The sequence below is a fragment of the Meleagris gallopavo genome, chromosome 35, assembly GCF_905368555.1.
Source record: "Meleagris gallopavo chromosome 35, MGAL_WU_HG_1.1, whole genome shotgun sequence".
NCBI classification, from domain to species: Eukaryota; Metazoa; Chordata; class Aves; order Galliformes; family Phasianidae; genus Meleagris; species Meleagris gallopavo.
This window is the reverse complement of record NC_139439.1, coordinates 271,414-295,386: the sequence shown is the minus strand read 5'-3', so window position 1 is coordinate 295,386 and position 23,973 is coordinate 271,414. Positions and strand designations below refer to the sequence as shown.

At 70.8% G+C, this 23,973-nt stretch overlaps 4 protein-coding genes across 15 annotated transcripts; 2 read left to right on the top strand and 2 right to left on the bottom strand.

The window, feature by feature from the left end:
- Nucleotides 1-13: 13 nt before the first annotated feature.
- LOC116217697 (rho-related BTB domain-containing protein 2-like) lies at nucleotides 14-4,768 on the bottom strand. 3 transcript variants are annotated; one of them, XM_085214916.1, is made up of 9 exons: nucleotides 4,469-4,767; nucleotides 4,300-4,403; nucleotides 2,957-3,142; nucleotides 1,830-2,740; nucleotides 1,581-1,699; nucleotides 1,275-1,425; nucleotides 1,029-1,117; nucleotides 858-963; nucleotides 14-784 (listed from the first exon to the last, which is right to left on the bottom strand). In XM_085214916.1, exons 1-9 carry the CDS (start codon nucleotides 4,658-4,660, stop codon nucleotides 615-617), a joined length of 2,028 nt encoding a protein of 675 aa, XP_085071042.1. In that variant the 5' UTR covers nucleotides 4,661-4,767; the 3' UTR covers nucleotides 14-614. The 3 variants fall into 3 exon arrangements, 2 of the variants coding, with proteins under 2 accessions (XP_085071042.1, XP_085071043.1); XM_085214917.1 differs by having other exon boundaries at nucleotides 4,614-4,754; XR_014880750.1 differs by lacking the exon at nucleotides 14-784 and having other exon boundaries at nucleotides 1,029-1,112; nucleotides 4,469-4,768.
- Nucleotides 4,769-6,042: 1,274 nt separating this feature from the next.
- Nucleotides 6,043-11,056, top strand: LOC146542048 (drebrin-like). Of its 3 annotated transcripts, none has more exons than XM_085214922.1 (14): nucleotides 6,043-6,337; nucleotides 6,976-7,028; nucleotides 7,112-7,224; nucleotides 7,379-7,453; nucleotides 7,934-8,071; nucleotides 8,152-8,229; nucleotides 8,294-8,445; nucleotides 8,573-8,627; nucleotides 9,021-9,095; nucleotides 9,170-9,302; nucleotides 9,370-10,104; nucleotides 10,215-10,309; nucleotides 10,578-10,599; nucleotides 10,693-11,056. In XM_085214922.1, the coding sequence occupies exons 1-14, from the start codon at nucleotides 6,252-6,254 to the stop codon at nucleotides 10,764-10,766; spliced, it is 1,884 nt and encodes a 627-aa protein (XP_085071048.1). In that variant the 5' UTR covers nucleotides 6,043-6,251; the 3' UTR covers nucleotides 10,767-11,056. The 3 variants fall into 3 exon arrangements, with proteins under 3 accessions (XP_085071048.1, XP_085071047.1, XP_085071049.1); XM_085214921.1 differs by having other exon boundaries at nucleotides 6,045-6,337; nucleotides 10,545-10,599; XM_085214923.1 differs by lacking the exon at nucleotides 10,578-10,599 and having other exon boundaries at nucleotides 6,047-6,337.
- On the bottom strand, nucleotides 11,030-21,605 carry RTKN (rhotekin). 8 transcript variants are annotated; one of them, XM_085214911.1, is made up of 13 exons: nucleotides 21,110-21,241; nucleotides 19,756-19,877; nucleotides 16,702-16,901; nucleotides 16,572-16,633; nucleotides 15,296-15,349; nucleotides 15,111-15,228; nucleotides 14,487-14,705; nucleotides 13,903-13,997; nucleotides 13,635-13,741; nucleotides 12,910-13,041; nucleotides 12,679-12,844; nucleotides 12,465-12,569; nucleotides 11,030-11,717 (listed from the first exon to the last, which is right to left on the bottom strand). In XM_085214911.1, exons 2-13 carry the CDS (start codon nucleotides 19,831-19,833, stop codon nucleotides 11,032-11,034), a joined length of 2,022 nt encoding a protein of 673 aa, XP_085071037.1. In that variant the 5' UTR covers nucleotides 19,834-19,877; nucleotides 21,110-21,241; the 3' UTR covers nucleotides 11,030-11,031. The 8 variants fall into 8 exon arrangements, with proteins under 8 accessions (XP_085071037.1, XP_085071035.1, XP_085071036.1 ...); XM_085214909.1 differs by lacking the exon at nucleotides 21,110-21,241 and adding an exon at nucleotides 20,129-21,060; XM_085214910.1 differs by lacking the exon at nucleotides 21,110-21,241 and adding an exon at nucleotides 20,133-21,060.
- Nucleotides 21,606-21,628: 23 nt separating this feature from the next.
- INO80B (INO80 complex subunit B) lies at nucleotides 21,629-23,697 on the top strand. The gene is made up of 5 exons (XM_085214935.1): nucleotides 21,629-21,788; nucleotides 21,880-22,069; nucleotides 22,342-22,460; nucleotides 22,700-22,881; nucleotides 22,996-23,697. Exons 1-5 carry the CDS (start codon nucleotides 21,743-21,745, stop codon nucleotides 23,458-23,460), a joined length of 1,002 nt encoding a protein of 333 aa, XP_085071061.1. The 5' UTR covers nucleotides 21,629-21,742; the 3' UTR covers nucleotides 23,461-23,697.
- Nucleotides 23,698-23,973: the final 276 nt, after the last annotated feature.

The following is a 23,973-nucleotide window of genomic DNA, read 5'->3' as shown; positions in this document are numbered from 1 at the left end:
AGGCGGGGGCCGCCCCGTTACAAAAGGTTTTATTAAAGGTTAAAATCGGCGCGGTGAGGAGCCCCGCTCACAGTGCTGGGGAGGCGGGGTACAAACAGCCCTTGAGGTGGGCGCGGGCGCCCGGGGGTCGCGCTGGGTCGGGACGAGCGGAGTAGAAAAGTGTACAAAGGGTTGTTGTGCAGCACGGGGACGCTGCGACCGGGACCCCAACGGGGCCGGGACGCGTCCAAGGCACGGAGAGGAGCGGGGCCAGCCGGGCCGCCCGCCGCCTCTCCCCTGCGCCCCGCTCACAGCTTGGCCCCCGCCTCCGGCAGCGCAGAGGGGGGGAATTCAGCACCAGAGAGCCCGGCTGGGAGCGCCCAGGCCGGGTCAGCACCCTGCCGCGGGCCCGGCGGGACCCCAGCCCCGCAATACTGCTCGGTCAGAGGTAGCACCAGCGCGGGGGGGCCCCGCCGGCTCGGCACCGCGCCGCGGGGGCCGCAAACCGGAGCGGCGGCCGCAGCCGGGGACCGGGCTGTAAACAGGCAGCGGCTCCGAGGACCCGTCGCGGCCGCGGCTCCGGGGGAGGAGAGCCCCCAGCCCGGCGCGGCTCGGAGCCCGGCCGCCGCCCCGGCTCAGGAGACGTGGGGCGAGGGCCGCCAGAAGCACCACTTGCTGCGGGTGTGCTGCTTGCGCTGCAGCTGCTCCTCGCGCTCCCGCTCCTTCTTGGAGCGCAGGTACAGGTCCTCCTCCTTCAGGTACCACACCGGCGGCCAGCGGTGCCGCTCGAAGTGCGCCTGGTTCTCTGTGGGGCGCGGGGGCTCAGCGCGCAGCCAGCCCCCCCCCCGACCCCCCGGCCCCGCACCGCCGGCCCCTACCTGGGGACATGAACTTCATCTCGCGGGGGAAGCGGCGGCACACGCTGTTGTAGTTGGTGCAGATGTAGTGCAGGCACCACGCGGCCAGCTGCCGGGCGTTGTGGAACTGCGGGGACCCCATCAGGACGGGCCGAGCCGGGGGCGGCGCCCCTCAGCCCCCCCATCCCGTACCTGAGTCATCTCCAGGTAGATGAGCACCTGCTCGTCGATCTCCACCTGCTGCATGAAGGCGCGGAGCAGCTCATCCACGGCGTACTGCTCTGCGGCAGGGATGGGGCCGTGAGCGCGGGGTGACGCCGGGCTGCGACGGCTCTTACATAAGGGGCCGCCCGGGGCCGCATCGATCCCAGCGCCAGCCGGCCCTAATTGTATCGGCAGCTGACGTCAATGGGCAGCCGGGGGGGGAGGGGGGCTCACCTGTGAGCGCCTGCAGCCGGGGCAGGCAGAGGCGGTTGGTGAGGATGAGCAGCTCCATGGCGTCGAGGTCGGGTGTGGGCGTGAAGACCCCGGTGTAGAGGAAATCGAGGACGGCGCGCAGGCAGGCGCAGTTGGTGCCCGGCAGGGAGACCTGCAGGACAGGGGCGCGGGGACCGGCGCTGCGGGAAGGACGGACCCCCACCCGGACCCCCACGCGGCCAGGCCCGAGCGCAGGGATGCCGTGGGCGCAGCGCCGTGCCGGCCGCTCCCCGCGGCGGCCCCCTCCCGCTGTCCCCGTGCCCTCACCTCGGCAGCGTAGCTCTCCCGGAACGCCCCCCGGAACATGGCCATCATCCAGTCGCAGCCGGCTATCAGCAGGGGTTTGTGTGCCGGCACGGCCCCGTCGTCCACGCGGAACACCACGTCTGGGCAGCACGGGGCAGGGATGCACACCCCGCAATGGCGCTGCCACACGGGTGCCACGGGCGGCGCGGGGTGGGGGGCTGGGGGGGTTGTGGCCACAGCGGAGGGCCGCCCCGCGTGGCCGCGCCGTACCTGCGAAGACGCCCTTCCCCAGGCACTCCTTGATGCGGTTGGCACGGCGCACGTGGAAGGCTTTGGTGATCTCCTGGTTCATGAAGCTCTCCTTGTTGAGCACGTTGGCCACCATCATGCGCAGGTCGAACACCTCCAGCAGCTCGGCGATGGTGGCCACCTGCATCAGGTCAGCGCACGGCCGCTCCAGCCGCCCGGTGTAGAGGTACTCCAGCACGGCGCGGAACGGCTCCGCCGCCACCGTGCGGTCCATGCGCACCACCGTCATCCTCTTCTCCCTCCCGGCCACCGGGTCGGCCACCACCTCCCAGCGCATGCTGACGAAGCCCCGGCCCCACGCAGACAGATCGCGGGCGCCGTCCCCCGTCGCCGCCCGCAGCGCCTCGTCGCTCTGCACGGCGCGCAGCCCCCCCTGCGGCCCCTCGCCCAGCGCCCCCCGCTCCCCGTCCAGGCTGCGGGCGCGGGCGGCCGGCTCCTTGCCCGTCCCCAGCGGCCCCTCCAGGGTGAAGAGGTCGTAGAACTTGGAGCAGGAGGTGGCCAGGTAGACGCGGTGCGCGAAGACGCGCTGCCCGCCCTGCAGCTGGAAGACGACGTCGGCGCACAGCGGGGTGCAGAAGAGCGCGGCGGGGCCCCAGGCACGGCTGGCCGGCGGCTCGGGGATGCGGATGACCGGTGGGGGGGGTTTGGGGGGCAGGAAGGGCGCCTGCAGCAACGGGCGCTGCATCTTCTTCAGGTGGGACTTCCAGAACTGCAGGTGGCGGCGGGAGATGAGCGCGGCGCGGATGGCGTTGTCAAAGACGTCCTTGATGCCGAACTGGGCCACCACGCTGGTCTCGTAGTAGGGGACGCCCAGCTCCTTGGCCACCTCGTGGCCCCGCTCCGGGGGCAGGATGTCCGTGGGTCGGATGGGCCTGGGGAGGGGGGCGGGGGGAACTCATCAGCACGTGTGGGAACCGCTGGGCATAGGGGATCCAGAGCATAGGGGACCCTGTGACTGAGGGGGACCCGCTGAGCACAGGGGACCCAGAGAGCATAGGGGACCTGGTGACCGGGTGGGACCTGCTGAGCGTAGGGGACCCGGTGACTGTGGGAGACCCAGCCCTGCCGCCCCCCCGGCGCAGCCTCACTTGGCCAAGGGACGCCTGGCACGGTTGACGGCGTCCAGGTCGGCGTAGCGCAGGTCCAGCTGGCAGCCCACCAGGATGATGGGCGTCCGCGGGCAGAAGTGTTTGATCTCAGGGTACCACATGGTCTTCACGTGGCGCAGGGAGTTGGGGTTGGCCAGCGAGAAGCAGAGCACCACCACGTCCGACCTGGGCCAGGAAGAGGAGGAGGAGGAGGAGGAAGGTCAGAGCCCTGCACCGCCCCCCTGGGCACCAGCATAGAGATACCCGTGGGCAGCAGCAGAGGAGACCCGGCCCCCCACCGTGCCCCGCAGGGGGGTTCCGCAGGGCATCGGACGCAGCTCCGAAGCCACGGCTGTGTTCTGCCTGGGACGTGACCAGGAGCCGGGCTGGAGCCGGGCTGGTGCCAGGACCAAGATAGACACCACCCGCCCGCCCTCGGGCCCCCCGCCAGCACGGGAGCTGTGAGCGATGCCGGCACCCGCAGCCCTGCGGGACAGCGGCGGTGACTGGGGGTCACGGGGTGGGTGTGGGCACCCCACACTGCGGCATCCCCCACAACAACCCCGCCCCAGGTGCCCCCCTGCCCCATCGAGTGCCCCCAGCCCGGTGGAGGCGTTGTGGGAGCGTGCCCCACAAAGCTGGCGCGGGGGCAGCGATAGCAGAGGGGCCGTGCCAGGGGCTGAGAGCTGTGCTTGTTTACAGCCTGGGCGTTGCGCGGGGGGGTCGGGCCTTCCCCTGCTCAGCCACGGGCACCGGGAGCTGCGAGGTGGGACAGGACCCTACAGGGTGGGTCAGGACCCTACAGAGCACTGCACACTGCAGGGACTGGGCGGTGTGAGCCGGGCACAGCGGGACTCTGGGGTGTCCTGAAGCCCCCCCGCAAAATGTGGGTCCCCAACAGCCTCGGAACCCCCAGGAATCCCATGGGACCCCACCCCCACGTGATGCCACCTCTATGGGAGAACCCGGAGGGGGAAGGGAGATCCCTCCCGAAGGCGAGGTCACTCCTGGGGGTGTCTGCAGGTCTTTGCCGGGGGATCTCATGGACGGAGGAGGTCTCACCCAGGGGGGTGCGGTCTCTCCCGGGGTGGGGGTCTCTCCCGAAGGGTGCTTCCCCAGCTGGAAGGCTTAACCCGGGGGAGGTCTCTCCTGGGAGGGGGGGGTGGGCAACCGCAGGGAGGGTTCTGTCCCGATCCGGTCTCTCCCAGAGAGGAGTTTCTCCCCCTGGCGGGGCTCTCAGCCACAGAGGGTCGCTCCCTGGGGGGGGTCTCAGCCAAAGCGGTGTCACCAAAGGGTGGGGAGGGTCCCCTCCCGGAGGTTCCCTTCGGGGCCCCGCTCCCCACCTGCCGTAGGCGAAGCGCCGGTCCTTGTGGTGGTCCCCGAAGGTGTCCCAGAGCCGCAGCGACACGCTGACCTCGTCCACCACATCGCGGGAGCGCTCCAGCACCTGGGGGGGGCGGGGGGCACTGAGCGGGGCCCGGCGAGACCCCGCCGCCCCCCCCGGCCGCGCACCTCCTGGCAGACGCGGTACTGGTCGATGGCCCACACGGTGGGCACGTGCGTGGCCAGCAGCTGGTATTGGCTCAGCGTGGCGTTGCAGGCGCGGGCGCAGATGAGGCGCGTTTTGCCCACCGCGTTGTCGCCCACCACCACGCACTTGATGGTCTCGACGTTGGGCCGCTCGTAATCCACGTCCAGGTCCATGGGGTCCCGCCGGCGCTCAGCGCCGCGCCCCGCGCCGCCCCCCGCCCATCCCTGCGCCGCTCCGCCGCGCCGCCGCCCGGGCCCGTTAGCTGCCGCCCCGCCCCGCCCCGCCCCGCCCCTCCGCCAATCCGCGACGGCCTCGCCTCGCTTCGCCTCGCCCTCTCCGCCCCGCCCCTCGCCCTCCGCCAATCCTCGCCCGCCCCGCCCCCTCGGGCCACGCCCACGCGGCCGCTCCGAGCCGCGCCCCCGCGCTGCCCCGCCCGCGCGCGGACAAAGGGGCGCCGCCAGGGGGCGCCGCGAACACGTGACCGCCGCCGCCCCCCGCTCCGAGCCGCGCCGGAGACCACGCCCCTCGTGGGCGGGGTTACACGATAGGCCACGCCCCCTATGTCCGCCCACCCGCGGAGCGCGGACAGAAGGACGGACGGAGGGACGGACAGAGGGACGGGAGGGACGCGGGGACAGCGGGAGGGGAGGGAGGTCACGGGGACACCGGCGGCGCTGGGCCGCGAGCACACCAGGGAGAACTGGGGCCGTAGGGACACAAGTGACAGCCGGAACCGCGGGGACACCCGGAAGCATCAGTGACACCGGGGGCACAAAGGGCCGCCGGGTCTGCGGGGGTCGCCGTGGGGCTCGTGGCGGAACGGCTGGGGACCGGCAGCCCCGACCCCTCGTGTCCGCCCCCCCGGGGCTGTGCCCGTACGGCGCCGCGTCCCCAGCCCGGCCTCCACGTGGTGGCAGCCGCCAGCGGGGCCCAGGGGCGCAGCGAGGCACGGGGTGCGCGGGGCCCGCAGTGAGGTGGTGGCAGCGAGGATGGGACGCCGCCGGGACGCGGGCGGTGGGGATATGGGACGCTAATGGGGACACGGGGCCATGCGGGGACAGGGGGCACGGACCGGGACATTCGACACTGACGGATAGGGGACACTGGTGGCGACGTGGGGCACTGCTGGGACACGGGGCACTTGATGGACGTGCGACACAGATGGGACACGGGATACTGCGGGGACGCGCGACGCTGATGGATAGGGGACCCTGGTGGGGACGTGGGGCGCGGATGGGGACACGCACCATTGACGGGTATGGGACGCTGCCGGGACGCGGCCCCGTGGGATCTCAGCCCCGGCCGCCCTGGAGCCCCCCGCTCTGCCCCCCCCCAACCCTCCCCATCCGCAGCCGCCGCCGCGCATTTTTTCGCTCTCTCGGGGCTTTGGGGTTTGAGGCCGCGGTGACCAAATAAGGGAAGCGGCGCCGGGCGGCCGCGGGTGGGGGCGGCCCCGCGTGGGTTCCCCGCGTCCCGGCGTGGGGCCCCGCACCGCAACGCGGCACCGCGTGGGGCCCCGAACCGCCCCGCCTCACATCGCGGGTCCCAAAGCCGCGCCCACGGGACCGCGTGGGGCCGCCCCGCCCCCACACCCCGCGCCACGCGGGACCCACGGTGCCCCCCCCGCCCCGCCCGGCTTTGGCTCCGCGCCCGGTGCCGCCCGCCCCGCCGGGTCCCGCCCGGTGCCGCCGGTCCCTCCCCACCTCTAAGACCGGGGCGGGGCCGCGCAGGAGCTGCCGGGCGGTGCGGGGCCGTGGGAGCACCATGGGGGCCCCGGGGCTGGAGCGGCACCGCCTGGCGCTGCTGGCGGCACGGGAGGACGTGGGCAACCCGCGGGCGGCCACCAACTGGTGAGGGAACGGCGCCGGGACGCGGGGGGTCCCGAGCGGATCGGGCTGCGGAGCCGGGCGGGGGGTTCCGGGGCGCACCGGGGCCGCGCACGTGGGTCGGACTGCGTGGGCCGGGGCCGGCGGGGCCGAGACGGAGCGGCGACCCCGTGGGCGTGGGCTGGGAACGGGGAACCGGGAACGGGGCGCGGCTGCGGGGGGGGCCGAGTTCCGCACGGTGCCCCCGCGGCGCTCGCAATGCCCCCCCACCCTCCCCGCGTAGAACCGCGCCCCGGCCGCGCCCGGGAGCCCCGCTCCCCCCCCCGCCGTCGCACAGCGCTGCCGTCCGGGCCGCCCCCCCGTTCTCGCCCTCTGCTTCGTCCGGGGCCGCGCGGCCGCTGCCCTGTGCCCGGTGCCCGTCCGCCCTCTGCGCCGGGACGCGAAGTCGCGCCGCCGGGGGGGCCGCCCGGTGTCGGTACACGGGGGGGCGGGCACGGCGCTTCCCGCCGCTCCATTGTCCCCGGGCGGATGACGGCGGCACTTCCACGAATTGAGACCGTCGGGGGGCGGGGGGCGGAGTGAGGGGCGGCGGCCCCGATCCCCCACGTGCCCCCAACCCCGGTCCGACCCTTACCCGGCACTGAGCGTCCCCCGCCCCCCAGGGCCGTGTTCGCCTACGAGAAGCACCATGACCTCAGGCTGCTGGACTCGGGAGGTACGGGGGGGACGTCGTACGGGGAGGGGGGGATCCGTGGGGGGTCGCGCGGCGCGCGGCCCCCCCTGATCCCCCTCCCACAGCCGGCGGTGTGGACGAGCTGGCGGCGAAGTTCTGTGCCAGCAGCATCATGTATGGGCTGTGCCGAGTGCGGGACCCCGGCAGCGGAGCCCCCCGCGTCGTCCTCATCAGCTGGGTGAGTCGGGGGGGCAACGGGGGTCTGCGCCGTGCCGTCCTACAGCGGGCGCGGCACGGCTGGGCGTGGGGGGGAGCGGCTGGAGGCGCTGGGGGGACGGGGATGGGATGAGTGGGTGCTGAGCCGGCAGCGCTGAGCCCCGCGCCTGTGCCAGGTCGGGGAGGAGGTGCCTGAGTCCCAGCGCCAGGCGTGCGCCGGACACCTGCCCGCTATCAGAGCCTTCTTCAAGGTGAGTCTGGAGCCCGGGGGGTCCATCCGAGGACCCCACCCCCCCTTCCTGCCCCGCAGCCCCGACCTTTGCTTGCTGCTGCGTGCGGTGCATTCCTGGAGCTGCTGACTCAGGCGCTGCCGTTCCCAGCTCCCAGTTCCAGCTCCCAGTTCCAGCCTTGGCCGCGCTGTGGCTGTGGTTGGGCTCCCTGCCCCGGCCCCGTCCTGCCCCTGCCCCGGCCCCGTCTTGCCCCGGCCCCTCCTGCCCCGGCCGCTCTGCCCTGCCCTGTGGAGCTGGGGCTGCCCCCCGCCCGTGCCCCCATCCCTGCACGCCCTGGGGTGAGATCCCACGTCTGGATCCGGCCCCACATCTGGATCTGCTGAGCACCGCTGGGAACGGTGCCCAGATTCCCCGGGGACGGTTTGGGAGCGGATGCCGGCGGGGGGGGCAAGGGTGGCTCAGGGCGCTGTGGGGCCGACGCTGGCCCCATCCCACTGCCAGGAGGCCACCGCCGTGCTGAGCGCCCGTCGTGCCGAGGAGGTGACGCAGGAGGGGCTGAGCCGCGTGCTCACACAGCTGGCCCCCGCCGCAGCCCCGAGCACCAGGAGGACCCCCCCGGCAGACAGCGAGGAGTTGGTGGTGAGCGGGGCGGGGAAGCCGGACGGGGCGGGGGTCCCTGCGGGTGCCGCGGTGCGCCCTGAGCCCCGCTGCTCCCGTAGGGCACCAACTACCGTAAGACCAACCCGGCGCTGGAGATCCGCCGCACCAAACGGGACTCCTTCTGGGCGCAGGCGGAGGTGAGGGGCTGTGGGTGCCGTGGGGGGGTGCGGGGTCCCATCCCGCTGAGTCCCTGCGGTGCAGCGCGAGGAGGAGCAGCGGAAGGAGGAGGAGCGGCGCCGGGCGCTGGAGGAGCGCAGGAGATGGGAGAGGGAGCGCATGGAGGAGGAGCGCAGGGACGCGGCGGAGCGCGAGCGGCGCTGCAGGGAGAAGGAGCAGCGCATCGAGGAGCAGCGGTGAGGCGGGCCCTGCCGCGGCCCTGAGCCCGGCACCCGTGGGTGCCCGCAGTCCCCGCGTGCCCCTGCCCCGTGCCCAGCACCTGGAGGTGCAGCCGGTGCCGGCGCTGAGCTCCCATCCCCGCAGGAAGGAGCAGGCGCGGATAGAGGCGGAGGAGCGCAGGAAGGAGCAGCAGCGATGGGTGCGTGGGGCTGCGGGACGAAGTTCTTTATAGAGAGAGTGGGGAGGTGCTGAACAGCTGCCCAGAGAGGCTGTGGATCCCCGTCCATCCCTGGAGGTGTTCGAGGCCAGGCTGGATGGGGCCCTGGGCAGCCTGGGCTGCTGTGAGATGTGCAGGTTGGCGGCCCTGCGTGTGATGGGGGTTGGAGCTTCATCATCCTTGAGGTCCCTTCCAACCCGGGCCGTTCCGTGTTTCTGTGATTCTGGGATGGAGCGGTGCCACACGGTGCTGCATCCACGCCGTGTCCCCATCCCCACGTCCCTGTCACCCACGTCCCCATCACCGTATCTCCATCACCAGCTCTCCATCCCCGCATCCCCATCCCTGTCCCCACATCCATCCCCATCCCCACAGGAGCAGCAGCAGCGTGAGCACGAGGCGGCAATGCGGGATCGCTTCCGGCGCAGCGAATCCATTGAGAAGGCGGCGGTGAGTGGGGCGGGGGGAACTGGGGGGGAGGGGCCGGGGGGGTCTGCACCCCACAACAGCCCGCGGTGCTGCAGGAGGCGGCCGTGCTGGTGGCTCAGCGGACGCAGAACCCGCGGGAGTTCTTCCGGCAGCGGGAACGCGCGGGATCCACCTCGGGCAGCACCTCGGGCACCGCGCTGCCCGCCGGCCCTCTGGGCACACGGCCCGGTATGTGGGGGGTCGGGGAGGGGGCCGGGGGGTCCCCGGTGGGTGTGTGCTGACTGTGCCCCCCCAGGCGCCCGCCGCCCCTTCCTGCGGTACCAGCGCAGCCTGACCGAGTCCGCCTTCATCTTCCGCCGCCCAGAGACCCCCGCTTCGCCCACACCCCCCGATCCCGGTGCCTTCCAGGCTGCGGCCCCCCTCAGCCCCCGCCGACCCCCGGGGATTCCCCCCGGCCCGGCCGGAGTGGGGTCTCCCCGTGCCGGTAGCCCCGTAGGGACGTGGCGCCCACCCTGTGCCGCCGTGGGGAGCCCCCCGAGACCCCCGGGGGCCGGGACTCCGTCTCCCATCAGCCCCCCCGGGACCCCTGCCGGCCCCTCCGGGCTGCAGAGCCCCCCCAGCCCTCCTGGGTCAGGGCCCCCAGACAGCACTCGCAGAGCGGAGCCTCTGCCCCCTGGCAGCACTTCAGGGCTTGGCCCCCCCGGCAGCACCGCCAGGGGGCCGCCGCCCCTCAGCCCCCCCCAGCAGCCCCACACCGGCACCGTGGAGGACGAGGCTCTGCCCCTGCCCAGCCCCCCCAGCACCCCCTTGGATGAGGAGAGGCCCCCCCCGGGCACTCCCCCGTTACCCAGCCCCCCCGCGTGGGGAGCTCCGGAGCTGCCGGTGGGGCTGGGCGAGGGGGTCCTGAGCCCTCGGGAGGGCCCCCCTCCACCTGGGCTGCCCCCTGCCCCACTGCCCCCCCGCAGCCCCAGCCCCCCCGGCCTGAAGGATGCAGCAGTGCCCTGCCTGGCACCCCGCGAGCTGCAGCAAGGTGGGTGCACGGAGCCCCCCGGTGTGGGGCTGGGATGCGGTTCCCTCACACTGTGCCCCCACCCCGCACTTGGCCTGGGGAGGGGGCTCAGCCATGTCCCCCTCCTTCAGGGACAGCGGGGGAGCACCAGCTGGAGCCGAAAGTGAGCAATGGGGGGCAGAATGGCATTGGGGACTGGGCACCACCTTGGGACTCCCCAAAGCAGGTATGGGGCAACTGGGATGGGGTTGGGGGTGACGGATGGGGCCGGGTGGGGGGCAGAAGGTGATGGCAGTGTGAGGTGGAGGTTTGGGGCAGGTGGGCAGCGGGCAGGGGACGGCTCTGGGGCTGGGGGCAGGATGGGGATGATGGAGCCTCGAGGGCGGGGGGCAACGCACAGGACGTGGGGTGGGGGGGAGGGGGGCTCACCGCTGGGGACGCCCGGGCGCGCTCTCCCGCAGGGGGCTGAGCCCGGTGCCGCCGTCCTGCCGCAGCCACTGCACAAAGCCAAGCCAAGTACGGGCCGCCCCCGCCAAATCCCCAACTCCTCCATGCCCCCCTCCGCCCCCACTCCGGCCTCCTTCTCCCCATCTTCTCACTCTCCCCCAGGTTTCACCCAGCTCCTGACCCCCGGCGCCTCCCCCCCGCCCGAGGACAAGGAGTTCTCCCCTCACGCTGTGTAGTTGGGGGGGGGGCAGCAGCACTACGCCCCCCACTGCTCTCCACGCACCGCACAGCCGGGGCTGCCCCACACCTCACCCCGCGGTGCCCGCAGCCCCCCCGGCACCGCCTCCTGCACTCACCCGTCCCCCCCACCCCCCGTACAGCAGCTTTGGGCAGCAGCCGCCCCACGCAGCCCCGGCGCCGCAGCACCGTGCTGGGGGGCACAACCCCCCGGGGGGGGGGGCAAGCAGCGTCGTCCCCCGCCCCAATGAGATGCGGCGGCTGTTAAATAAATTTTAATGCACATGGACGAGGTGGGAACTTTGGCTGGTCCTGGCCACGGTTAGGAGTGTGAGGCATAAAGCGGGGGGGCCCCGACCCCCCCCAGGGCTGGATCCGCGCCCACCCATCGCAGGCGGTCAGCCCCGAGCACCATCCGGATGTGGGGGGGGAGCCCCGAGCCCACCCTGCGGCGGTGGCAGCAGCTCCGAGCGACCCGACCCCCCCTCCACTTGGGCACCGTACATTCCAGTTTCTCCCCAAGAAGAGCAGCCCTGAGCACCGGGACCCCCGACCCGGGGCGCCTCCCCACGGTGCCCCCCCCCCTCCCCAGAACCCCCCGGGGGTGCCGGGCTCACACCTGGGACTGGAGGCGGCCCGGGGGGCGGCGCGTTCGGTGTCGGGACTGGAGCTGCCGGGGCTGGAGGAGCCGGAGCCGCGCGGGGGTCGCGGGGAGGGGGCGCGCCGGGTTCCCCCCCGGCCCTTCAGGGTGCTGAGCTTCGCGTCCAGCGACAGCGTGCGGGGGCGGGCGCGGGGCCGGGGGCTGCAGCCGGCGGGGGGGGCGGCGTGCGGGGGGGGACCCTCGAAGAGGGAGAGCCACGGAGGGCAGCCCCGGGCCCCCCCCGCCAGCGCCGCAGCGCGCCGCGTCAGGATGTCCGTTACGGCCTCGATGTCGTCGGAAGGGTCAATAGCTGCGGGGAAGGACGGTCAGCGGCGGGGGGCGGGGGAGGAGGTGCGCCCCGTGGAGGGGGGGTGTCCTAAGGAGGGCTGCGCCCCATGGATACGCTGTGCCCCATGGATACGCTGTGCCCCATGGACACGCTGTGCCCCATGGATACGCTGTGCCCCATGGATGCGGTGCGCCCGGAGGACAAAGCGTGCACTACAGCCGGGTCCCGCACCAGGACTGTGACAAACGGGATGTGCGCTGGAGCCAGGGGACGCGGCGGGACGTGCTGCCCCACGGCGGGGACGTGCTGCCCCACGGCCGGGACAGCTGTGGTGCGCTCTGCAGCCACGCTGGCCGGGCTGCACCCACGGCAGCGCGGCCGGGAGGTGCCCAGCAGCCGGCACCGCCGTGCCACGTCCCATGCCGTGCCCCGCAGCCGCGCCCCGCGGCGGGCACCGAGCGCCCGTGGCAGAGGCCCCGTACGTCACCTGTCGCTGTAATAGGAGGAGAGCAGAGCGCGGATCTCCGCCGAGACGGCGTTATCCTGCAGCAGGAGCCCCTCGCAGGAGGAGGGCACGGCCGGGCCGGGCAGCGCTGGCACAGAGCGCAGAGAGGAGCACAGAGAGGAGCGGAGACACAGGGAGAGCGGACGGCAGAGAGCCGGGCAGCAGGAGGAGGAAGAGGAGGATGAGGAGGAAGAAGAGGAGGAAGAGGAGGAGGAAGAGGAGCAGAAGGAAGAGGAGGAGGAGGAAGAGGAGGCCGCGCTCACCCATCTCGTGGTACAGCGATCCCTGGCGCGGCAGCGGGGCGGGCGGGCGGCGCGGCGGCGGCGCGTCGATGCGCATCAGCTCGTCGCAGCACTGCTTCCACTGACCTGCGGGCACGGCGGGGACGGGCCGCAGCCCGCGGCCGTGAGGGGGTGCGGGACGGGCCGGGTGCGGGGCGGGGTGGCTCAGGGTGCTGCCCGCCCCGGCCCCACGCACTCATGTCGTAGAAGTGCTGCCAGAACGCCTCCATCCAGCGCTGCGTCTCGGCGCGGCTCTCGGCCAGCAGCGTGTGGGTCACCTCCTCCGCGCCGTAGCGGTTGGTGACCGTCATGCTGTGCAGTTTGCCCCGCGCCTCCTGCTCCGTGGCGCGGATCCGCGTCTCCTGCACGGCACGGCCGTCAGCCCCCCGCCCACAGCCGCCTCCCCCCCCCCAGATGAGACCCCCACCTTATTGATGGCGATGGTGAGCGCGGGCTGCACGCCGCCCTCCGCCTCCTGCGCCCGCCGGTAGCACAGCAGGTTGGTGCCGCGCAGCACGCAGAACAGCCGCGCCCAGCCCTGCGGCTCACCCGGCGCCTGCTGCGGGGATGGGGCCCGTAAGGACCGCAGCACCCGGGGGCGCAGCCCCCACCCGCCCACCGCGGGGATCCCGCTCCCATCGCACGCAGCCAATGGCAGCGATGGCTGAGAGGCGGGGGCTGCTGCCACTGCCCGGCCCCACGGCACCCCCAACCCATTTCCACCCCCGCCCCCACCGTGGTGTCCATCCCAGCCCCATCCCTTTCCCTCTGCATCCCCAAACCATTCCCATCCCACCCCATCCCATCCCCACCCCATCCCATCCCATCTTGCCAACATTCCCACCCCATTCCCATCTCCCCAACACCACCCCTCCACTTCCCAATTCCCATCTTATTTCCATCTCCATCTCTGTACCCATCTCGCCCCTTCTGCATCCCCATCCCATCCCCTCCCCATCCCATCCCCTCCCCATCCCATCCCCTCTGCTTCTCAATTCCTGTCTCATCCCATCCCATCTTGCCAACGTTCCCATTCCATTTCCATCCCCCCACAACACCACTCCCTCCACTTCCCAATTCCCATCCCATCCTCATCCGTCCCCCTCTCCCCCCCCCCCACACCCCCGTGCCCCCCGCTCCCCCCCCACATACCTGCACCTTCAGGAAGCCGCACATCACCTGCGCAGCCATGCAGTGGGGCTGGGCAGCCAGGCGGCAGCACATGCTGCCATACAGAGGCAGCCAGAAGGAGCTCTCCTCTGGGCGTGGGGGCACACAGCACACTCAGGGGCTGCCCAGCACAGGGAAGACCCCCAGCTGCCCCCACCCCCACCCCGCCTTGCTGTGACCCATCCCTACACTCGGACCCTCCTCCCGAAGGACCCCTTGGCTGCCCGCCCCCCGGCCGTGCTGTGCTCACCGCTGCAGGCGATGGCGAGGTCGTGCGTGCGGAATCCATCCTGCACCTCGGCCAGGGACAGCACGGTGTGTGCCAGGAGGTGATATTTGGGGCCCCTGCAGGGAGTGGGGCTGAGGGGCGCTGCACACCCCCACGGCCCCACATCCCCCATGTGCACCCCTGTGCTCCCGCACGCCAACGTCCCTCTCCATTTCTATTTTCACCTCCGTTCCCATCCCACCCCAACCCCATCCCCGTCCTTGTCCCCATCCTATTCCCATCCTCAGCCCCATTCCGACCCCATCTCTGCTCCCATCCCCATCCCTGTTGGGACACAGGGATATGGAGACACAGGGACACGGAGGTGTGGAGCAGCGTGGGTGCAGGTCGTTCCCCATCCCACCCCACCCCACCCCCTTCCCCATCCTCATTCCTTCTCCATCCCACCTTTATCCCCATCCCATCTCCATCCCCATTCCCATCCCCATTCTGTTCCTACCCCATTCCCTTCCTCACCCCCATCCCATCCCACCCCATCCCACCCCGCCCCATCCCACCCCACCCCCCCCCACCCCACCAGGACGCAGTGACATGCAGGCACTCACGGCACACTGGGGGCAGGCAGCAGCAAGGCCCCCCCCCCGTTGGCTGTGGGGCTGCCAGGCCCCCCCTCCATGGTGGCACGCAGGCGGCGCCCGGCGGAGCGGCCCAGGGAGCTGCTGAGTTTGCTGGCCAACTTCCTGGGTGCGCTGCCCCCCACCTCCTCCCCCAGCCCTGCGCTGTACAGCTCCACCTTCAGCAGGAAATCTGGGCCGGCCTCCGAGCTGTGAGCAGCGTCAGTGGGGGGTTGGGGTGCGGGTGGGGGGGTGGGAGGGGGGGGTGGGGATAAGAGGATGTGGGGACAAGGAGACACAAACGTGCACACGTGGGGTGTGGGGACGTGGGTGTGCAGATGTGGCACGTGGGGACACGGAGGTGTGGGGACACGGAAGTGTGGGGACACAGGGATTTGGGGACACAGGGATCTGGGGATGCCTGAGTGTGAGATTTGGGGATGTAGGGATGTGTGGACACGGGGACTTGGGGACACAGGGATATGGGATGCCCACGTGTGGGATGTGGGGATGTAAAGGTGCGCAAGCGTGGCACAAGAGGATGTGGGGACACGGAGATGTGCACACGTGGGACGCAGGGACACGGAGATGTGGGGACGGGGGGCAGGGGCTCACAAGAGCACAGCGTTCTCGAAGCAGATGTCGGTGAGCGTGCGGTCCACCAGCACCATCTCGGTGTCGTAGATCTCCACGCCGAGCTGCAGGAGGCAGAAGACGGCGCAGCGGTGCAGCTCTGCGCGGGGTGGGGGGTCAGGAGGTGCAGGGAGAGGGGGTCCCTGACCACCCCCCCCCCCACTCACCCCCTTTGTTCCTGAAGTACTCCGTGTCCTTCCACATCAGTGGGATGCGCAGGTCTGGGATGGGGGACCGGAGGTGAGGCCACGGAAACCCTCCTCGCCCTGGGCCAGCGTGGGACCCCCAGCATCCCCACAGCATGGGACCCCACTGCCCTCCCAGTTACGGGACTCCCAGTGCTCCCCCAGCCATGGGATCCCCAGTGCCCTCCTCACCATATGACCCCACTGCCCCCCTTACATGGGATGCCCAGTGATTCCCCCAGTACGGGACCCCATTGTCCCAACACTGGATGCCCAGTGATCCCCCACCACGGGACCCCCAGGGCTCCCCCAGCAGAACCACAGAACGGCCCGGGTTGGAAGGGACCTCAGGGACGATGAAGCTCCAACCCCCCCGACCTGCACATCTCACAGCAGCCCAGGCTGCCCAGGGCCCCATCCAGCCTGGCCTCGAACACCTCCAGGGATGGACGGGGATCCACAGCCTCTCTGGGCAGCTGTTCAGCACCTCCCCACTCTCACAGCAAACAATTTCCCCTGACACCCAACTGAAATCTGCCCTCCCTCACCTTCCAACCATTCCCCTGTCCTGCTCTTATGTTGTCACGGCTGTCCAGGACTCCCAGGATCCCCACACCATGGGACCCTCAAAGCATCCCCACATTCTGGGACCACCATTGCCCTCCTCATTATGGGATCCCCAGTGCCCTCCCCCCCATGGGACCCCCACTGCACCCCCAGCTATGACCCCCAGTTCCCTCTCAACCCTGGGACCCCCACTGCCCTCCTCACCATATGACCCCATTGCCCCCTTGACATGGGCTGCCCGGTGATTCCCCCATTATGGAAACCCCGACAACCCTCAACACGGGACCCCATTGCCCCCCACACAGTGGATGCCCAGCGCCCACCCAGCCATGGGACCCCCAGTACCTTCCCGCACTACAGGACCCCCACTGCACCCCCACACTGTGGGACCCCCATTGCCCTCCTCACCATGGCATCCCCGGTTCCTTTCCCACCACGGGACCCCCAGCATCCCCACACCATGGGACCCCCACTGTATCCCCAGCTAGGAGACACCCAGTGCTCCCCCAGCCACGGGACCCCCACTGCCCTCCCCACCACGGGACCCCTGACATTCCCACACCCTGGGACCCCCAATGCACCCCCACACTACGGGACCCCCGTCGCCCCCCCAGCAGTGGATGCCCAGCGTCCCCCCATCCATAGGACCCCCCAGGATCCCCCCACACGGGACCCCCGCGCTGCCCCATACCCGAGACGCAGACCCTCCCCCGGCACGGCAGCCTCTCATCGCTGGGTCCGGCATCCGAGGGGCTGCGGGGGGAAGCGCGGAGCCGTGATGGCTGCGGGGACCCCCTGCTCCCCCCCCCCGTGCTGCTCACCGCCTGGCCGCGCGCTGCATCACCTGCGCCTCCTTCATGCGCTGCAGCTCGGCCATGTAGGCCAGGATGCGGCTGTTGCAGACCTGCAGGCTCTTGGTGGCCTCCAGCGCCTGCTCCCGCTGTGTGCAGGCAGCCAGCAGCTTGCAGGCGCCCTCCCGCATGCGGATCTCGTGGTCGATCTTCTTCTGGATGTCCGTGTCCTGTGGGGCGGGCGGGGCGGCCGTGGGGTCCCTCGGGGGTCCCTGTGGGGTCCCATCCCAGCCAACCCACCCCCAGCTGCTTCAATGCGCTCGTGCCCCACGGCTCCGTCGTGGTACAGCGCCCCGGAACGGGTCCTGACCCCCACAGGGGCACCCCACAGCAGAGCCACGTGCCCCATGGATGCGCAGTGTGCCCCATGGATGTGCCGTGTGCCCCATGGACGTGCCGTGTGCCCCATGGACGTGCCGTGTGCCCCATGGACGTGCCGTGTGCCCCATGGATGCGCCATGTGCTCCATGGATGTGCCGTGTGCCCCATGGATGTGCCGTGTGCCCCATGGACGTGCCGTGTGCCCCATGGACGTGCCGTGTGCCCCATGGATGCGCCATGTGCTCCATGGATGCGCAGTGTGCCCCATGGATGTGCCGTGTGCCCCATGGATGTGCCGTGTGCCCCATGGACGTGCCGTGTGCCCCATGGATGCGCCATGTGCTCCATGGATGTGCCGTGTGCCCCATGGATGTGCCGTGTGCCCCATGGATGCGCCATGTGCCCCATGGATGTGCCGTGTGCCCCATGGATGTGCCGTGTGCCCCATGGACGTGCTCTGTGCCCCACGGATGCACCGTGTGCTCCATGGATGCGCCGTGTGCCCCATGGATGCGCCGTGTGCCCCATGGATGCGCCGTGTGCCCCATGGACGTGCCGTGTGCCCCATGGATGTGCTCTGTGCCCCATGGATGCGCTCTGTGCCCCATGGATGTGCCGTGTGCCCCATGGACGCGCTGTGGGCCCCATGGACGCGCTGTGGGCTCCCAAACTGCCATGTGCCCCACAGAACTAACATCCCTAGAGAGACATCACCAGCCCCACACACATACACCCGCCCCACAGGGCAGCCACCAGCCCCACAGCTGTGCCACACACCCAACAGGCACACGATGCACCCACAGACACACAGATGAATAAAGGAGACCGTCCTGACCTTGCCCTGTGCCCCACAGGTTCCTTGGGCACCCCACAGAAACGCCACAGAGCTCACACGCACCACGTGCCCCACAGACACACTGCTCACCCCACAGATGCACTGAGAAGCTGCGTACCCCACACTGACATCGTGTGTCCCACAGAGGTGCCCCACAGCTCCATTGTGCACCCTGAGGACACGGCACGCACCCAGGCACATCTCATACCCTACAGATGCACTACAGACCCCACGGGGAACCCCTGCACCCCACAAACACGTTACACACCCCGCAGACACATCACACACCCGCAGGGGACCCCTGCACCCCACGGACACATCTCATACCCTACAGACACATTATGCACCCCATGGAGGACTCCCACAGCCACATCACAGCCCCACAACCACATCACACACCCCATAGAGGAGCCCTACACCCCACATGCACATCTCATGTGCCACAGATGCATTACACACCCCATGGAGGACCCCCTCAGCCACACCACAACCCCACGGAGGAGCCCTACACCCCACAAACACGTCGCACACCCCACAGATGTTACACACCCCCCATGGACCCCCACAGCCCCACAGTCACATCACACACCCCACAGAGGAGCCCTACACCCCACAGACACGTCGCATACCCTATAGATGCATTACAAACCCCCCAGGTGATCCCCACAGCCCCACAGCCACATCACACACCCCACAGAGGAGCCCTACGCCCCACAAACACCTTACGCACCCCACAGACATTATACAACCCACAAAGGACCCCCACAACCCCATCACACACCCCACAGAGAACCCAAACACCCCATAAACACATCTCATGCCCCACAGATGCATTACACACCCTTTGGGGGACCCCCACAGCCCCATAGAGACATCACAACCCCACAGCCCCATCACACACCCCATAGAGGAGCCCTACACCCCACAGCCACATCTCATACCCTACAGATGCATTACAGACCCCACGGGGGACCCCCACAGCCCCATGGAAAGATCACAACCCCACAGATACGATACACACCTCACAGAGGAGCCCTACACCCCACAGCCACATCTCATCCCCTACAGACACATCATGCACCCCATGGGGGACCCCCACAGCCCCATAGCCACATCACAGCCCCCACGGGGGACCCCTACACCCCACAAACACGTTACACACCCCCCAGACGATCACACACCCCCCATGGACCCCCACAGCCCCACAGCCACATCACACACCCCACAGAGGAGCCCCACACCCCACAGCCACATCTCATACCCTACAGACACATCATGCACCCCCCATGGACCCCCACAGCCCCATAGCCGCCTCACAGCCCCACAGCCCCATCACACACCCCACGGGGGACCCCTCCACCCCACAAACACGTTACACACCCCACAGACATCGCACACCCCACAGAGAACCCCAACACCCCACAGACCCACCCTTCACCCCCACCCTCATCACACCCCGCAGATGTGCCCCCATCCATTCTCCGCCCCACATCCCCCAGCCCCACGACAACGGCAGCACAGCGATGGGTTGAGGAGGGGGGCCACCCCATAGCCACCCCATAGCCACCCCCCCTCCCCCAGGCGCCCCACACTCACAGCACCGCAGCTCTCCATCCCAGCTCAGGGCAACGGTAGAGCCGCAGCGGTGACATCACCGCTATAAATACCCACTGCAGGGGGGGGGGCGAGCGGTTGAGCCCCCCCCCCATGAGACCCCCATCGAATCAAACCCCGTTAAAGGGCACACAACAGCAGGGCAGGGTACCCGGGGGGGGTGGGGGGCGGCCGGAACCGGCCGCCCCCCCCCCCCCCCGGGTACCCTGCCCTGCAGAAAACAGAAGGGATTTCAGCTCCCCCCCCCAAATTACCTCCAAGCTGAGAGCGATCTGTCGGATATAAAGCATATTGAGGTCCTCCAAGATGCGCAATTTATCCGCCACCTCCATCGACCCCACCGATACCGGGAGCGGGGACCCCCCCCCCGAAAGGGCTGCACGGAGAGAAAAAAGGGCCCTTTCATCACCACCCCCCCACCACCACCACCTCCCCATCCCCCCCCCCCTCCTTCCCTCCTTCTTCCCTCCGCCCCAACCGAAGAAACAAACAGCCGTTGTGCGGGAAAAGGGCAGCGCGGGTGGATAATGGGGTGCGGGGCTATGGGGACGTGGCACCCCCCCCCCCACCATCCCGCCGCCCCCTATCGGTGCTTCCCGCACTCCTCCACCTCCAACTTCCCGGTACCTGCCCCGCTCCCGGCCCCGCAGCTCCGCACGGCTCCGCACCGCGCACGGAAAGGCGGCGATTCCCGCCCGCCCCCCGCATTCCTCCGGCGGCGGCGGCGGCGGCGGCGGCTCCGGTTACAGAGGGCGGCACCGCACCGCGGGGCGGGGATGGGGTGCGGGATTGGGGGGGTGGGAGCGCCCCCTGGCGGCGGGACGGGGAAGGGGCGCTGCGTCGGGACGGTGCGGGACGGTGCGGGTCTACATGGCACGGAACGGTGCGGGGTACAGAGCGCGGCACGGAGCAGCACGGCACGGAGCAGCACGGCACGGCCCCACACAGCACGACCCTACAGAGCACAGCACGGCCCACATAGCACGGGACAGGGCTACAAAGCACGGCACAGAATAGCACAGCACGGCCCTACAGAGCACGGCACAGAGCAGAACGGCCCAGCCCTATAGAGCACGGCACAGCTCCACACAGCACAGCACAGCCCTATAGAGCACGGCACAGCTCCACACAGCACAGCACAGCCCTATAGAGCACGGCACAGCTCCACACAGCACAGCACAGCCCTATAGAGCACGGCACAGCTCCACACAGCACAGCACAGCCCTACATAACACGGGACAGGGCGACGTAGCACGGCACGGCCCTAGAGTGCACGGTTCAGCCCAGTTTAACACAGCACGGGACAACAGCCCAACAGAACGCGGCATAACGCGGTACGAGCGATCCAAGCTCGGGTTAACGCAGCGCAGCCCGCAGCACGGCTCTCCCGCAGGGCACGGCGCGCGGTGCCGCCTCAGGGCCGGGAGGGGCCGTGGGATCCGCTCCTCCCGGACCGGCAGCGCCCCGTTGTACCGGCGGGACGGGAGGGACCGCCCGGACGGGACGGGGCGGGTGGGCGCGGCGGCGCCTTCGCCCTTCCCGGTGGCGGCCCGGTCCCGCCGCTCCCACCGCCGCGGGGCTCCCGGACGCGCGTGGGTCCGCCCGTACCTGCGGGGCGCGGAGCAGCTCCGTCTGCAGCGCCGAACCCCGCGCCACGGTCGCGCGGCCGCGTTGGGACCGGGAGAACATCGCACCGGGACCGCACCGCGCCGCGGACCCTCCGGCAGCCGGGGGGAGGCGGGGACGGTACCGGGCGGGTCCTGGCACGGGGCGGCGCGGAGCCACCGGTAGCGGCGGACAAAGGGCGACTGAAGGCTGCAGCTGCACGGGGTTGGGGGGGGGAGGGACCGGGGTGCGTGAGTAGGAGTGCGCGTGGGCGCACCCGCGTGTGTCGGTGCACGGCCGCCCGTGCACGTGTCCGCGTTCAGGCGCTCCTGCACCGCGCGTGGGGCTGCCCGCAGGAAACGGCCCCGACCCCCACGGACGCGCCGCACGTGGCCGGGGCTGAAGGCGGGACTCGGCCCCGCGGCCCGCGGTTGCGGTTTCCCACCCGGACGGCGCTGTCCGACGGACTCTGCCCGCTTCAAAGATGGCGGCGGCGGCGCTCTCCCCGCCCACTCGCCCGCACCGGATGTTTGCTGAGCGGCGGGCGGAAGCGGGTCCGTCTGGAATGCGTTCCCCCACGGCGCGGTTTCGGGCTCCGGCAGCGGCACCACCGCCGGGCGCGGGCGGCCCGGGCCGATGAGCAAAGCGTGGCGGCGGGGCAGGATGGAAGGCGGCGAGCACGGTGAGGCCGGGGCCGGACAGAGGGGCTGCGGCTCCTTCGGGCTTTGGGCGAGGGTCCGCTCCCGGCTCGGGCCTTATGGCGGCTCCCGCAGGCGAGGAGGACGATGGCGGCGGGCACGGCGCGCACAAGAAGAAGCATAAGAAGCACAAGAAGAAGCACAAGAAGAAGCACCACCACGAGCCCGCGGCAGTGCCCGAAGCGCCGCAGCCCACGGCTGCCCCGCGGAAACCGCAGCTGAAGCTGAAGATCAAACTGGGGGGGCAGATCCTGGGCACCAAGAGGTGAGGGCCAAACCCAACCCCCCCCAGAGCCAGGGACGGTGCGCTGCCCCAATGGGCCCTTCGTCGTGTCCCCGGGGGGATCCCGGGGGGGGCATCCTGGGGTTGGATCGTGGTCCCTGCCTGGCCGGGCCCTGTCTCATGTCCATGGGGAGGTCCTGGCGCTGGGACCCGCCTGGGTCCTGCCTCGTGTCCCCATATCCCAGCACCACAGTCCCCCAGGTTGGTGCCCCCCAGCTCTGCCCGACCTCAGGGGCAGTGCGTTCCCCCTGCAGCGTGCCCACCTTCACCGTGGTCCCTGAAGCACAGAGTTCCCCCTCCCCGCTGATGGTGGTGGATGAGGAGGATGAGCCCACCGAGGGAGTGCCCATTGAGCAGTACCGGGCCTGGCTGGGTAAGCAATGAGGGGGAAGAGCGTGGTGGGAGAAGGTGGGCTGTGGGCCTGAGGCAGGGCTGGGCTGGTACTTGCCCTTCCCGCAGTCTTTGGGTGGGCTGGGAGTGCCCCCACATTGGGCCCTGTTGAACAATGGGCGGCGTGGGCCGTCTCAACGTGGTGTGGGGATGACATCACCCCAGGACAGAGTGAACATGGCTTTCCTTATGGTGACTGCTGTCCTTCACCGCCCGGCTCAGATGAGGACAGCAACCTGGACCCCTCCCCCTTGCCGGACCTGGACTCTGAGAGTTGCTTCCCCGCCCGCGAGGATGAGGAGGAGGAAGAGGAGCGTTGGCTCGACGCCCTGGAGAAGGGCGAGCTGGATGACAACGGAGAGCTCAAGAAGGAGGTGGACGAATCCCTGCTGACGGCGCGGCAGGTGAGGGGCAGGACGGAGCTCTGGGGAGGCAGACAGCGTGGGGGGACGGCAGCTCGGGGCTGGGGGCCGGGTGCTGCGTGCCGCTGCCTTACGTCGCTCCCCCCCCCCCCCCAGAGAGCCCTCCTGCACAAGCAGCAGAGCCAGCCGCTGCTGGAGCTGCCCATGGGCTACAAGGCCAAGGAGCTGACGGAGGAGATGCTGGTGAAGCGCGAGGAGCGGGCGCGCAAACGGCGCCTGCAGGCGGCCAAGAAGGCGGAGGAGAACAAGAACCAAACCATCGAGCGGCTCACCAAGACCCACAAAGCCAAAGTGAAGGCGCTGCGGGAGCGCCGCGCCCGGCCGGCCGCCTGCCCCGTGGTGCAGTACCGCAACGCCGCCGATCTCATCACCGTCTCCTTCCCCGCGGGCGCCGCGCTGCCGCTGCTGCCCCGCACCGCCCCTCCGGTGCCGCCGGCCGCGCTCTGCGGGGTCAGCGGCTGCGCCAACCGCCGCCGTTATTGCTGCTCCCGCACCGGGCTGCCGCTCTGCAGCCTGGCCTGCTACAAGCGCAACCTGCAGCTGCAGGAGGCCGCCGCCTGACCGCGGGCTGGGACCGACGCTGCGGCACGGCGCGGACAGCGGACAGGGGACAGCGGACAGGGGACAGCGGACAGGGGACAGCGGACAGGGGACAGCGCCCCGCGCACCGGGACTCCCGGCGCCGCACGCGGGGAAGGGGGCGGGGCCGCTGCGCGTCCCGGGGCGTGGGGCGGCGGCCCATTGGCGGGACAGAACAGCGCTCTGGTTGGTCGGCACCGCCGTCAATCTTCAAACGAATCGTGCTTTCGCTTTTCTTTGGCTGCTCTCTCGCAAGCGACCGCCCCGAGGGCGGGCCCGGGCGCGCGGTTGGCGGCGAAGCCCGTCCGTCACGCGCGGTGAAGGAGGGCGAGGCCTCCGTTGGCTGCGGCTCCCGTCGGTCGCGGCAGGGGGGGCGGGGCCGCGCCTCCGATTGGCCGCGGGTGCCGAGGGGGCGGGACTCGGTCCCTTTGTCTCTGTTGTTGGGCGTGAGGCGCGGGCAGACGGCCGCCGATTGGACGAGGCGGGGCGGCGGCG